The 15,736-nt window shown below is 48.9% G+C and overlaps 1 protein-coding gene across 2 annotated transcripts in view; it reads left to right on the top strand.

Moving 5' to 3' along the window:
* lama4 (laminin, alpha 4) overlaps positions 1 to 15,736 on the top strand; it is a 223,205-nt gene that overhangs the window by 71,091 nt on the left and 136,378 nt on the right. For both annotated transcript variants that reach the window (XM_085997349.1, XM_085997347.1), the window contains exon 11: positions 2,101 to 2,212. In XM_085997349.1, the coding sequence (XP_085853475.1) occupies positions 2,101 to 2,212 (112 nt within the window). The remainder of the gene's footprint in view (positions 1 to 2,100; positions 2,213 to 15,736) is intronic.

The following is a 15,736-nucleotide window of genomic DNA, read 5'->3' as shown; positions in this document are numbered from 1 at the left end:
GGTAGGGAAAGATTTTTTTTTAACTTCCCCTCCTGCAGCAATGCTCCTCCTGGCCCCACGGGACTACCACGGGTCACTGACAGCCCACTCTTGGCCCCCTTGTGTTTTCCTTCATCTATCCTCTCTCCCAGATGAGGGCCACTGGTGGTGAGGCAGCAGGCCCAAATTTGATCCCTGACGTTGGGCAATCTGCCTCAGGCAGCTCGGCATAATTATTAAAATGAGACCCAAGGCCCAATTTCAGCTGAGCCTTTGGGTTCTGGTGCACGTTTAAAGCAGGTAGTCATTTTCTTATCATGGATTAGTATTATTTGTGCCTTTAACTCATTATACCAACAAAAAGTTTATTATAAGAAGAGGTTTGCAATAGTAAACTTCACAATATAAGTTTCCAACATATTATGCATTGGCATTCAATATTTTTGCTCTTGCCTTCTTAATATATAGCTACTACAATTAGGTATACTCCCAATAGTCTTTATTTGTAGTCTTCACAAAGGTCAGCCGTAGGAGGTAAGTCTGTGTTTCATATGAACTAAAACTTGATTTTATGTGTGCAAGTCTAGGGTAGTGGACAGCAGGGTGAAGAATTAACCATTGGAGCAAGTACTGGAAATAGTATGGAATACTACTGTGTACTCCTGATAGGAAATGAATTAGCAAATAAATATCATGTTGACAGACCATATAATTCTGGCTAAACTACTTGTCATATTTATTGTAAGCCCTAAAATTATACAGAAGCAAAATAGATCAGCAGATTAAATAACAGTACATCATTTAACTGTCACAGATATATTAGGGGTAGATTTTCCCTCAAAACGGTATTCGTTTGACAGTTCAGTAATCATGCCCAGTCTATTTTATGAGGATTAGGCCTCACTTGCATTGAGCCGGTGGGCTGCAACTGAAAACTGAGTGCTGCAGGGCGGCCCACCGGCTACTAGCCACCGCAATATAAGGCAGCTTGGGTGACCTCCGGGCCTGAGGAATGTAGGTTCCTGGGGGGGCTCCAATCTGTGATGGGGCAGGGAAGTTGGAGTAGCAGTGGCCCAGGCCGGGTTTTAATATCAAGAGGAACTTACCTTATGGATTCTCTTTGGCCAGGCTGCCAGCTAATACCTGTGCACAGTGTTCAGTCCAAAAATGACAATCACGATCACATTGATGTCACAGGACCCTGACTTCCATTTTAAATGGGCCTACTGCCTGACTCTGGTCGCCCAGCACTCGGCCTCAGTGAACATTGCCACGGTCACATCGACAGCGGCAACAGTGTTGTAGGTCATCGCCCACCATTGTCGGGATCATACCGCCCTATTTCTGTTGGGTGGAAGGGCTGACAGGTCAGCCCTCGGTCTGTTCTTTAAGTGCAATATAACTAATTGTTTAGAGATTCTTAGAGTCATTTTATAAGAATTATTTAATTCATGTTATACATCATACATGGGTGCCATTTGAACCATCAATCAAACTATTTAGCTCCAAGTATTGGTTCACCACTGGGACATGGAGCTAAATGGTTCTATTGCAGGAACAGCTGAGCTGCCAAGAGGCCTGTTAAGGGCCCTCTGCATATGGCACTGTATATCAAGTCAGATTTTAAAGGCTCAAAAGATGCCTTTCAGATGCCACACTCAAGCCATTCTTATACCTTCAGGATAAAGTCGAGAATCATGGTAACAGGCCCCCTCTTGTGGGCCAGTTAGTACAGTTAACAGCTCTGACTCTTACTCAACAGTGGCAGTTTCACATAAATTATCCGAGGAAACAATCAAACTGGTGTTTTCCAGACAGGTGACTGTCTACATGTAATCAATATCAACAGAGGTGAGTCAGCCCCATTTAAAATTAGCATCTATATGTTAGATAGGGTTTGTGTATTCCTTTACACTTAGGCCCTCATGTTATGAGAAAAAAATTATTAACAGATACAGCAGGAGAAATGGTTTTCATTTTAAAATTCCCAGTGCCTAGCCCTAGCCACAAATTCTTATAATAATGTAAAATCTATGCTTTCTTATTAATTGAAACTGAATGGAACTTGTTCTATCACAATAGCTATTTACTAATATTAACCTAGTATTTTTATTATTTTAGGAAAGCATAACTGTCTCTAATGCACAGCTATTTGACAAGGAAACAACCAAAATCAGTGATCGTGCCAACCAGATCAATGGACAAATTATTAATATTCACAACTTGATCCAAGGTAAAAGCATAATTTCTGAATGCAAAGTATCCATTATTTCCTTCGAAAAGCATAGCTGACATTAATCTGGAAGGTAACTGAAGTAAAGCTGTCTAGCATGCTCGTCCTGTTGTAATGTGTGAGCTCCAAAAAGAAAGAACACATAGAGGAGAATATCAAGAAAGTTTGCGTTCAGGACTGATTTATAGTTTACGTGGCAGGCTGACTCTTTCTTTAATTATAGCTATTAACTAAATTGTTCCATATGGTCAGTTTGTGCATGTGTGTTTGTGTTTTCCTTGCTGGTAATTATAATGGAATATGTCCAACTCTTGCAACCTGGAAAGGTAGGGAAGATTTTCATGATGGTCTATTTGGCAATGTCCAAATCCTAACAGTTTGGTGGTAATGGGGTTGTGTCCAAACTCTGGTGGTGGTGGTGCAAGTATTTGTCCATGTTCACAGTTGTGTGCGTGTGTGCGTGTGTGGTGGGTGGGGGGAAGGGGCGATGCATCCACTTTTTCTGGCAGAGTTGATGGGCTGTTAGTTCCATTATGGGATTTGCATTTGTCCTCTGAAGATATTAGTGCCTGCATCTAGTCTCTTCCAGTTTAGAGTTTAACACACCTGGATTTTGCTACGGGGGCGGGTTGGAGGTGGGAAACCCACATTCGGGCTTGTTGTCCCGCCTCCATGGAGGTGTGGCCAACCCACTGGATTTTCCTCTGATTGACCTTGTTGAGCCCGCCCTGTGGGCTCAGCAGGCCAATTAAGGGCCACCCGGCAACAGGTGACATCAGAGATTGACATTTCATCTGTCAAAAGCTTTTGGCAGATGAAATATCAGTGTTTAGCAGCTGTTTGAAGCTGTCAAGCACTGAAAAACTGCTAATTCAGCCTCAGTCCTTTCTCAGGATAACTTTAAAATCATTTTGCTGCAGAAACCAAGAAGCTGATTTTTTTTTTTAAATCGGAGCTTCTGTGGTTCTTGCAGCCGACTCCCGACACCGGAATGCAGGACTCCTGTAAAGGTAAGTAAAAGTAAGTTAAACTTATTTAAACACTTTAAACACTTGCAAAACACTTACCTTTGCACTCCTGCACCCCTCACTCACCTGAACACTGGGCACCTCGACCCCTCCAAGACCTCAGACCCACGTCCCGCCTCGAAAACTTTTCGTGGTTTGGAGCTGTCGGGAAGCCCACAAACCAGCAATAAAATTCGCGAATAGGCAAAAAACTACCTGTTAACTACCTGTTAACAGGCAGTTTAATTGCCTTTAATCCCTTCCCGCCTCTGGGAGTCGGGTTCCAGCACTTGTCGGCAACCCGACTCCTATGAAATTGACATGGAGGCGGGTTGGAGGCGGGATGGGGTCGGGACCCCCGGGTCTCCGATTTTTATCGCCCGCACGCCTCCAACCCGACTCCAGGGGCTTAGGAAAATCCAGCTCATTGTATTGCTGAAGGGCATACTGAGGAGGTGCATTTGTGCTCCTTGATAGTCTAGAAATGTTTGTTAGTCAACTTTCCAGATCCCAGATGTCACAAATACCTAAACTTTACAGCCTCTGAAGTTCAAACCTGACACAATGAAGCCTCATCTATCACTTGTCTTTACCATTCAAGATTAATTTGTGCAGTGTTAGTAATTCATAGAATCATAGAAATTTACAGCACAGAAGGAGGCCATTCGGCTCATCTTGTCCGTGCCGGCCGACAAAGAGCTATCCAGCCTATTCCCACTTTCCAGCACTTGGTCCGTATGCTTGTAGGTTACTGCACTTCAAGTGCATATCCAAGCATTTTTTAATGTGATGAGGGTCTCTACCTCTACCACCCTTTCAGGCAGTGAGTTCCAGACCCCACCACCCCTGGGTGAAAACATTTCTCCTCAAATCCCCTCTAAACCTCCTACCAACTACTTTAAATCTATGCCCCTTGGTTATTGACCTCTCTGCTAAAGGAAATAGGTCCTTTCTATCCACTCCAGCTAGGCCCCTCATAAGTTTATACACCTCAATTAGGCCTCCCCTCAGCCTCCTCTGTTCCAAAGAAAACAACCCCAGCCTATCCAATCTTTCCTCATAGCTAAAATTCCCCAGCCCAGGGAACATCCTCGTAAATCTCCTCTGCACCCTCTCTAGTGCAATCACATCCTTCCTGTAATGTGGTGACCAGAACTGCACGCAGTATTCTAGCTGCGGCCTAACTAGTGTTTTATACAGTTCAAGCATAACCTCCCTGCTCTTATATTCTATGCCTCAGCCAATAAAGGCAAGTACCCTGTATCCCTTCTTAACCATCTTATCAACCTGTCCTTCTACCTTCAGGGATCTGTAGACATGCACTCCAAGGTCCCTCTGATCCTCTGCACTTCTTAGTGTCCTACCATTTATTGTTTATTTCCTTGCCTTGCTAGCCCTCCCCAAATGCATTACCTCACACTTCTCCAGATTGAATTCCATGTGCCACTTTCTGCCCACCTGACCGGTCCATTGATATCTTCCTGCAGTCTATAGCTTTCTTTTTCATTATCAACCACATGGCCAATTTTGTATCATCTGCAAACTTTTTAATCATACTTACTATATTCAAGTCCAAATCATTGATATATACCACAAAAAGCAAAGGACCCAGTACTGAGCCCTGTGGAAACAGCCTTCCAGTCACAAAAACACCCTTCAACCATTACCCTTTGTTTCCTGCCTCTGAGCCAATTTTGGCTCCAACTTGCCACTTTGCCTTGGATCCCATGGACTTTTACTTTCATGACCAAACATGCCATGTGGGGCCTTATCAAAAGCCTTGCTAAAATCCATATAGACTACATCAAACACACTACCCTCATCGACCCTCCTTGGTAGCTCCTCAAAAAATGTAATCAAGTTAGTCAGACACGACCTTCCCTTAACAAATCCATGCTGACTGTCCCTGATTAATCCACGTCTTTCTAAATGAAGATTTATCCTGTCCCTCAGAATTTTTTCCAATAATTTTCCGACCACCGAGGTTAGGTTGACTGGCCTGTAGTTACTCAGTCTATCCCTTTCTCCCTTTTTAAGCAACGGTACCATGTTAGCAGTCCTCCAGTCCTCTGGCACCACACCTGTAGCCAAAGAGGATTGGAAAATGATGGTCAGAGCCTCTGCTATTTCCTCTCTTACCTCTCTTAACAGCCTGGGATACATTTCATTCAGGCCTGGGGATTTATCCACTTTCAAAGATGCTAAACCCCTTACTACTTCCTCTTTCACGATGCTTATTTCATCTAATATTTCACACTCCTCCTCCCTGATTGCAATTTCTGCATCGTCCCTCTCTTTTGTGAAAACTGATGCAAAGTATTCATTAAGAACCTTACCCATGTCCTCCGCCTCCACACACAGGGTACAGGGCACTAATAGGCCCTACTCTTACTTTATTTATCCTGTTGCTCTTAATGTATTTATAAAGCGTCTTTGGGTTTTCCTTGATTTTACTTGCCAATATTTTTTGATGCCTTCTCTTTGCTTTCCTAATTTCCTTTTTAATTTCCCCCCTGCACTTTCTGCTCCTCTAGGGTTTCTGCGGTATTGAGCCCTCGGTATCTGTCATAAGCTTCCCTTTTTTTCTTTATCCTTCCCTGTATGCCCCTTGACATCCAGGGGGCTCTAGATTTGTTAGTCCCACCCTTTTTCTTTAAGGGAACATACCTGCTCTGAACCCTCCCTATCTCCTCCTTGAATGCCTCCCACTGCTCTGACACTGATTTACCTTCAAATTTCTATCTCCAATCCACTATGGCTAAATCACATCTCAAATTAGCTTTTCCCCAATTGAGAACCTTTATTCCTGGTCTATCCTTGTCCTTTTCCATAACGATGCTAAATCTAACTGAATTATGATCACTACCACCAATATGCTCTCCCACTGATACCCTTTCCACCTGCCCAGCTTCATTCCCTAAAATTAGGTCCAGAGCCGCCCATTCTCTGGTTGGGCTTGCTACGTACTGGCTAAAAAAGTTTTCCTGAATGCATTTTAAGAATTCTGCTCCCTCTATACCTTTCATACTGATTTTATCCCAGTTAATATTATAGACGTTGAAATCCCTTACTATTACTGCCCTATTTTTGTACGTCTCAGAAATTTGCCTACATCTTTGCTATTTTGGAAACTGACATCTCTTTGCAGATGCCACACAACATTGAATCTTCTAACCATTTGAAATGACTGGGCCAACAGTTTTATCAGAAGATTAAATTGTAACACAATTTTGTGATGCAAAATGACAAGAGGATTTGAGGAAAAACTTTTCACCCAGAGGGTGGTTGGAATCTGGAACTCACTGCCTGAAATGTTGGTAGAGGCAGGAACCCTCACCACATTCAAGAAGCATTTAGATGAGCACCTGAAATGCCATAGCATACAAGGCTATGGACCAAGTGCTGGAAAATGGGATTAGAATAGATAGGGCTTAATGGCCGGCACGGACATGATGGGCCGAAGGGCCTCGTTCTCTGCTGTATAACTCTATGGGCTGGATTTTGTCAATGGGGCGGGCTGGGGTCGTGTAATCTGCTTTTCGTGTTAGCCACCCGATTCTAAATCGATGTGGGAGAATGATTCGATTTTAACTTAAGTGGGCAATTGAGTTCCAGCGTGTAGGAACCCATGGCCCAATTAGTTTCTTCAGTCTGAAACTCGCCTCCGATGATGTCATCATTGCTGCTGCATTTTAGGTCTGCAACAAGCCTTGCTTCTTCTGCAGACTGCCAACATTTTGGCCTTTCATGTTAGAGGGACCTGGAGGCAGAATGACCAGCGAGAGACCTAGGTCTGCCCCAGGTTTGATGACGTTGCCCTGCAAGCTTTAGTGGAGGGAGCCAGAGCCAATAAAGAGGTGCTCTTCCCTTCTTCAGTGAGGAAGAAGCCTCCCCAGCAAAACAAGGCTGTGTGGATCCAGGTGGCCCAGGAGATCAACTCTTTGTCGATAACCCGCAGGTCCTGGCTTCAGTGCAGGAAGAGGTTTCATGACCTTCTGCGCACTGGAAAAGTGAGTATGACTTTCCCATCGCCCTCAATCTGATCCCCATTGCCTCTTCTCACCAGCACTCAGCTTTAACAATCACTTCCTCCACATCCCACTTGACACTGGTATCCATGCACCCTTACCCATTCCCTCTCTCTCTATGGTCACATTCACCTAACTATTCGACTATGCAGCCCTCACACTCCCTATCACTGTGATACTATGAAAACAACTTACAACACACAGGGAGGGCCCTTGGTCTTGTAGAAAATACAGGGGGGTGTTTTTGGGGTTATTGTCTCTGGCCAGTCAGAAGTATCTGAGCTGCTCCAGAGCCCCGTGCGGTTTCGAATCGCTCCCCTTTTCTGGTTCTGACCGCCGGACTTATTTCAGTAGCGATGTAGACAAAACGAGACTCGTGGTTGGGTGCAAAGAAGACCAGTATTTATTGAAAATAAGAATAAATTGAAAATAATGATGAATACAGCACTCTTTTACTTAATACAGCACACTTTTGCTTAATACAGCACACTTTTGCTTAATACAGCACACCTTTGCTTAATACAGCACACCTTTGCTTAATACAGCACACCTTTGCTTAATACAGCACACTTTTACTTAATAGGGGAGGAGAAACGGACACATCGAGGGAAAATTGACTAAAATTACAATTTAACAAAATGCCCCTTTAATTCCCACCCCTAATACCTATCTAGGTTGCCTTGTAAAGGGCCAGAAAGTTTTATGCTCACCAGTAAATGCCTGCTCCGTGCCCCTGCGGTCTGTCTTGGATTCTTCACTGCCCCGAAGTAGAGATACCCCAGTAATTCAAAAGTAACTGCTGGTATTCCACTTCTTTGGGCGGGCTGTTGAGCTGTTCCCCTTTGTAGGCAGGGCATGGAGGCGAGGCAGCAGAGAGAGAGCAAATGGCTTCCTGAGGGGCTATCTTTATACCCCATTGGGAGCCGTTGTCTTCGCGCTGAAATCTGGATGTATCTGGGCTATACAGAAGGGATCGATCTGTCCCCATTGACTGCAATGGGTTGGAATGTGTTGCCCATTCATTTTAACTGGTTTGCGACCAGTTTGAAATGTCCCACTGAATTTCAGTCAACAGCACTCAAGTGCTTTGTAAACAAACCATTGTCCTGTGGTCACTGCCCAACCGCAATTGATTGACAGCTTTAAGTACTTAAGCCCTTGAGTCAACATTGTAGAGGGATTATAAACAAACAATCCTTTGTCCTGTGAGTGAAACTTCCTAAACTGCAGTTGATTGACAGTTTCAAGTATCTCAACATAATCACACAGGCTAGTATTTTTTCAAATCCTTTGTCAGCCAGCGATGGGAGATACAGGCAGGCCGTCTTTGTTTTCTGCCACGAGGCCTGACAGCCATTTTGACACCCTGGGTTTTTAAGGTATATTCCACCAAGGTTTTCTTTAATCAAAAATAATCTTCGGGGGCTGTAGAAATTTTCTGAAATTCTTGTGAACCTTACAGTCTTGCCATCTCACTCCATCTTTGTCTCCTTCTAAGCATCTATGCTACGCAATCTCTGCACTCACTCCATCATTCTCACTCAAACTCCACTTGTCTCCCTCATTGCAGGAAAAGACAGCTCACAATAAGAGGGAAAGAGCGAGGGCAGGAGGAGGGCCACCCTCAGTAGCCCGGCTCACCCCCTGGGAGGAGGCGGTCCTGGAGATCGTGGGAGTGGAGGACGATGCGCAAGTGGGGGACGGACAGACGGGTGCATCACAGCAAGCTGGTGACAGAATAGTTTTCCATCTCTCTCATTGACATTGCATGAGTTGCTGATAATGATTCTGCAGCTCTAGCAGATGGATTTATGATCATCTGCAATATGCAATGTGCATGTAACCTTGGCATCACATCTCTGACTCTTTCCTTTACTCCCCTACAGGACCATCGCAAGCACCTGTCCCCACTAGCCAGGAGGAAGAGCCTGAGCATCCAGACTCCTCAGAGGAAGCTGCAACCTCTAAGGGCGCAGCGTCAGCATAATTCAGCGCACCCAGCACCAGCGCAGTCACTCACACCTCTGTGGTACCTTCGCGAGATAGTGCAGTGTTGTCACCTGGTGTATCAAAGCTTACAAGTGAGCATCAGCAGATTGTGGAGACAGGAACAGCAGTGGAGAGTTCTAGTCAGAGGGCGCAGGACTCTCCCAGCTCGGCTCAGCTGCATGTCGATCCTCTGCTTCTGGGTCCATCCACAAGAACAGCAGTGCTGGAACTCCAGGAACAGATGCAGGAGTCTCTGGCAGGTTTTGTCTCCAGGGTCGCTGTGAGTGTGCAGCGAATGGAGGAGTCCATTGCAAACATGAGCAGAGCCTTTGTGGAGTCATTGGCGCATATACGCATCACCATGGAAAGGATGGCAACCTCCATGGAGGTGATAAGTCACCAGAGTGCAGAAAGCATGGTGAGTGTTCTGAATAGAATGACATCTCTGGAGGAGCGATGGTCATCTATTGAACAGAGAAACCAGACCTTCATGGAAGTCCTTCTGATTAGGACTGCCAGTGCAGATACAGGTCCCCATGTCCCCCCTGATGTGCAGCAAGGTGCTCTCAAGCCACTTGCAAGCACTGAGGGGGACCTGACCCATGAGAGGAAAGTTGGTGGCAGACATCAAGGAAGTGGGGGCTCCTCTCCAAGAGCTCACACTTCCATGCCACTGCAGAGCCCTCGGTCAGAGCCTCACTAGAGTCCCCACCCAACTGAGATCGGTGTCTCAAACACTGCACAGTCGCAGGAGCAGCAGACTGTTGGTGAGCCCTCACTGGTTCGCATCCCCAGAGGACACCCGCCAAAGGTATCGAGGCAGGAGCAGCAAGAAACTGAGCAAGGAGCCTCCACATCTGCTGAAGCCACAGGGGAAGCACCATGTATAAGCACGCATAAGAGAAAGATACTGCACAAATAGTCACAAGGGTAGTCACTTGGGTGAAATTTGATGTTTAATGTTAAAAAGCCATCAGTTGGTTACTGTAAATAAAAAATCTGATGGCTACTGCTGCAGTTGTGGCATGTGTCATTTCGCTAATGGGACTTCCACATTGAGGGCTTAGGATTACTTGCAATTGTCAGTATGGTGGTCAAATTGTTAGGAAACTGTTGATTCTTGGCCATTGTCGAAGCTCTGGTAAGAAGCTGTGAGGCAAAAATGCTTGATTGGCTAGGCTAAGCAAATCTGGCCAAGATGAGTGCGTTCCTTGCATCCCGGGCGGCAATGTTCTCACGTACTGCTGCCGCTGGTTGATGGGCCTCTGCAAGATGTTTGTTTTCGCTCTCCTCCTCCTCTTCCTCCTCCTCCTCATCTGAGGAGGATATGTGACGAGCCACTTGGTCCTCAGGAATCTGCAAGCCACGACACTGTGCCATGTTGTGAAGTGCACAGCAAACCACGACGATTCTGGAGACCCTGGCTGCTGAGTATTGCAGGGCTCCACCTGGTCTATCCAGGCATCTGAAGCGCATCTTCAGCAAACCGATGGTTTGCTCGATTATGGATCTGGTGGAAATATGGCTGGAGTTGTATCTCTCCTCAGCTTCATTGGATGGGCTCCTCAATGGTGTCATTAGCCATGTCTTCAGGGGATAGCCCTTGTCTCCAAGTAGCCATCCATTAAGTTGGTCTGGTGGACTGAATAGCGGAGGTACACTAGACTGGCGCAGTATGAAGGAGTCATGGTGATGCGCCATCAATTACTCAAAAGACTGAGGTTAAGCGAGTAACAGCCAGGCTTTTATTAACTAAAGAATGAAGGTCTAGTCTCGAGTGGTCGACCCGTCCAGAATACTAAGGGACTGGGAGGTAGTCACTTATATACCTGGAATAGTGGGAGGAGTCAGCCGAGGCATGTCCAGACCTGTACCTAGTGGAATACACATACACATACAGACAGGTATAACAGTGGTTTACCACATTCACCCCTTGTTTAAAAATGAGTCCGGCGGGGTGAAGTGTATTTAAAAGTTTGTGTATTGGAGTCTCTCCGGAGGTCTTGTCTGCCGCTGTGATCGACGTGGCGACGGCAGGGGTGGTGGAGCTTCCGGCGTCGCGTCCCGTGTAGGCTGGGGCACTGGAGTGTAGTCCTCGTGGGTGACGGTCCAAGGCGAGCCGGCTGCTGGGGTTGGATATCGGGTCGTGGGGGGGGTGGTAATGGGTAGTGGGTTACAGCGGTCCCCGAGGGTGTCTTGGCGGGGGGGGGGGTGGTAATGGGTAGTGGGTTACAGCGGTCCCCAAGGGTGCGAGGTCTCGTATGGAGACTGTGTCCTCCCGCCCGTACGGGTACGCAATGTAAGCGTACTGGGGGTTGGCGTGGAGGAGGTCGACCCTCTCGACCAGGGGGTCCATTTTATTGGTCCTCACGTGTCTTCTCAGTAGTACCGGCCCTGGGGACATCAGCCATGGCGGTAACGCTGTCCCCGATGTGGACTTCCTTGGGAAGACAAACATTTTCTCGTGAGGGGTGGCATTGGTGGCAGTGCAGAGCAGTGACCGAATCGAGTGGAGCGCATCGGGGAGCACCTCCTGCCAGCGGGGGGTCGGAAGGCCCCTAGACTTTAAGGCTAGTAGGGCGGCCTTCCAAACTGTTGCATTCTCTCTTTCCACCTGTCCGTTCCCCCGGGGGTTGTAACTGGCGGTCCTGCTTGTGGCTATACCCCTAGCGAGCAGGTACTGGCGGAGTTCGTCGCTCATAAACGATGAGCCCCGGTCGCTATGGATATAGCTGGGGAAACCGAACAGGGTGAAGAGGCTGTTCAGACATTTAATGACCGTGGCACTGGTCATGTCCGGGCAGGGGATAGCGAACGGGAAACGGGAGTACTCGTCAATGATGTTGAGGCAGTACACATTGCGGTCGGAGGAGGGGAGAGGCCCTTTAAAATCAACGCTCAGGCGTTCGAAAGGGCGAGTGACTTTTATCAGGTGGGCTCTGTCTGGTCGATAAAAGTGCGGTTTGCACTCAGCGCAGACTTGGCAGTTCTTGGTCATGGTCCTGACCTCCTCAATGGAGTAAGGCAGGTTGCGGGCCTTGATGAAGTGGAAGAACCTGGTGACCCCCGGGTGGCAGAGGTCATTGTGGAGGGCCCTCAGCCTATCAATCTGCGCGCTGGCGCAGGTGCTACGCGATAGGGCATCTGGGGGTTCATTGAGCTTCCCAGGCCGGTACAAGATCTCGTAATTGTAGGTGGAAAGTTCGATTCTCCACCTCAAGGTCTTGTCATTTTTGATTTTGCCCCTCTGCTTGTTGTTGAACATAAAAGCAACTGAACGCTGGTCAGTGAGCAGGGTAAATCGTTTTCCGGCCAGGTAGTGCCTCCAATGACGCACAGCCTCCACAATAGCCTGGGCCTCCTTCTCGACTGCGGAGTGTCTGGTCTCCGGGCCCTGGAGGGTTCGTGAGAAGAATGCCACAGGTCTCCCCGCCTGATTAAGGGTGGCGGCCAGAGCGAAGTCGGACGCATCGCTTTCCACCTGGAAGGGGATGGATTCATCCACTGCGTGCATGGTGGCTTTGGCAATGTCCTCCTTGATACGGTGGAAGGCCGAGCGGGCCTCTGCCATCAGGGGAAAAGAGGTGGATTTGATCAGCGGATGGGCTTTGTCTGCATAGTAGGGGACCCACTGGGCGTAGTAGGAAAAAAACCCTAGGCACCTCTTCAGAGCTTTTAGGCAGTGGGGCAGTGGGAGTTCCATAAGGGGACGCATCCGGTCCGGGTCGGGACCGATGACCCCGTGTTCCACAACACAGCCAAGGATGGCGAGGTGGTCTGTGCGGAATATGCACTTCTCCTTGTTATATGTCAGGTTCAGGAGTTGGGCGGTGCGGAGGAATTTCTCGAGGTTTGCGTCATGGTCCTGCAAGTCATGGCCGCAGATGGTCACGTTGTCTAGGTAAGGGAAAGTGGCCTGCAGCGCGTTTTGATCGACCATCCGGTCCATCTCCCTTTGGAAGACGGAGACCCCGTTGGTGACGCCAAAGGGAACCCTAAGGAAGTGATAGAGGCGGCCATTTGCCTCAAAAGCAGTATACTGGCGGTCTTCGGGGCGGATGGGGAGCTGGTGGTACGCTGATTTCAGGTCAATGGTCGAAAAGACGCGGTACTGCGCGATCTGGTTGACCATGTCAGCTATGCGGGGGAGTGGGTAGGCGTCCAGCAGGGTGTAGCGGTTTATTGTTTGGCTGTAGTCGATGACCAGGCGTTGTTTCTCGCCGGTCTTAACAACCACAACCTGGGCTCGCCAGGGGCTGGAGCTGCCCTCAATAATCCCCTCCTTCAGGAGCCGCTCCACTTCGGTTTTGATGAAAACCCTGTCCCCGGCACTGTATAGCCTGCTCTTTGTGGCGATGGGCTTACAGTCGGGGGTGAGGTTAGCAAACAGTGGGGGGGGTGGGACTCTGAGTGTGGAGAGGTTGCATCTGGTGCACGGCGGGCAATTTGGAGGCTGCTGGCTGCGGACTGTGAGTGGGGGGAGGGGGCCACCGTACGCCATCGTAACGCTTTTGAGGTGGCACTGGAAATCCAACCCCAGTAGAACGGCAGCGCAAAGTTGGGGCAGGACCAGGAGTTTAAAATTATTGAACACAGTCCCGTCTACTACTAGTGTCACCACGCAGTAGCCGCCAATGTCCGCTGACTGGGACTCGGCAGCCATAGAAATCCGCTGGTGCGCAGGCAGGACTGGGAGAGAGCAACGCCGCACCGTGTCGGGGTGGATGAAGCTCTCTGTGCTCCCGGAGTCAAAAAGGCAGTTTATTGCATGGCCGTTTACCTTAACGTCCATTTTGGACCGAGCTAGTTGGTGCGGTCTCGTTTGGTCCAGCGTAACAGAGGCCAGCATAGGGGTCGGTGTGTCGCTGCGGGTATCAGATGGGGGGGGGTTGGTGGCCTGCTGCGTCCCGGCTGGTGTCCAAGATGGCGGCGTCCATGATTCCCATGTGGCTGGAGTCGTCCAAGATGGCTGCTGCTGCGGTGGTTCGCACATGGCTGGGGAGGCCCAAGATAGCGGCCCGCACGGCCCACACGCGGCACTGTTGGGGGCCCAAGATGGCGGCTCGCACGGCCCACACGTGGCGCTGCTGGCGTTCGGGGTGGCTTTGGCCTTGCAGACGCTAGCGTAGTGTCCCTTTTTCCCGCAGCCCGAGCAGGTCGCATTCTTCGCCGGGCAGCGCGCTCTGGGGTGTTTGGCCTGGCCACAGAAGTAGCATTTCTGGCCTTGGGATACTGCTGTCTGGCTTTGGGACACTGCTGCGGTGGTTGGGCCGTTGTTGGGCTGTGGCTGGGGTGGCACGGTGCTATGGGGCTGTCCTACCGTGTCCCAGGTTGTCGTTCCCCGCGGCATCCACGGTGCAGAGGAGTAGGCATCCATGCCCCGGTAGGCTGCGTCCAGCGTTAGTGCAATTTCGGAGGCTTTGTCGAGGGTGAGGTCACTCTGCTCCAGCAGTCGCTGTCGGGTGTAGTTGGACCTGTGGCCCGCTACGAAGGCATCCCGGATCAGTTCCTCCGTGTACTTAGTGGATGTTACCGCCTTACACCCACAGGCCCGGCCAAGCACGGACAGTGCTTGGAGGTATTCCTCAGTCGAGTCCCCAGGTTGTTGCTTGCGACTCCCCAGGAGGTGCCTGGCGTAAACTTCGTTCACAGGGCGCGTGTACTGGGTCTTGAGGAGCTGGAGGGCGGCTGTGTACGAGGTCACGTCCCGGATGACTGAGTACACTCGGTGGTTCACCTTGGAGATCAGGACAGACAGTTTGTTCGCATCCGTTACGACCGCAGTGGAGGCAGTCAGGAATGTCTCGAAGCACATGAGCCAGTGAGCAAACTTGGTGGAAGCGTCCGCTTCCCGACTGTCCAGGTCCAGGCATGCTGGTGTGAGGATCTTCTCCATTATAAAAAAATTTAGTTAATAAAATTGATGCGCCATCAATTACTCAAAAGACTGAGGTTAAGCGAGTAACAACCAGGCTTTTATTAACTAAAGAATGAAGGTCTAGTCTCGAGTGGTCGACCCGTCCAGAATACTAAGGGACTGGGAGGTAGTCACTTATATACCTGGAATAGTGGGAGGAGTCAGCCGAGGCATGTCCAGACCTGTACCTAGTGGAATACACAAACACATACAGACAGGTATAACAGTGGTTTACCACACATGGCAACTGCCAGGGTACTTGGCACAAACATGCAAAATTTCCTTCTTGTGGTCACACACCAGCTGAACGTTGAGGGAGTGGAAGCCCTTGTGGTTGACAAAAATACCTGGATTGCAATGGGGTGCCTGAAGGGCCACGTGTGTGCAGTCAACGACGCCCTGCACCCTTGGAAAGCCTGCCAGATTAGCTAATCCAACTGCACACACCATGACACTTGCTTGATCCTTGGTGAAATGGATGTGATTGTGCGCGATGGCAAAGAGGGCATCGGTTACCTGCGTGATGCAAGTGTGTGCGGCCACCTGGGAGATGCCGCTGATGCCTGCTGCTGATCCCTGGAAT

The sequence above is a fragment of the Somniosus microcephalus genome, chromosome 9 (genome assembly GCF_052327205.1).
Source record: "Somniosus microcephalus isolate GS21.2 chromosome 9, FLI_Smic_1.0, whole genome shotgun sequence".
In the NCBI taxonomy this organism is placed as follows: domain Eukaryota; kingdom Metazoa; phylum Chordata; class Chondrichthyes; order Squaliformes; family Somniosidae; genus Somniosus; species Somniosus microcephalus.
The sequence above is the reverse complement of the archived record's forward strand: the minus strand, read 5'-3'. Positions and strand labels throughout refer to the sequence as shown.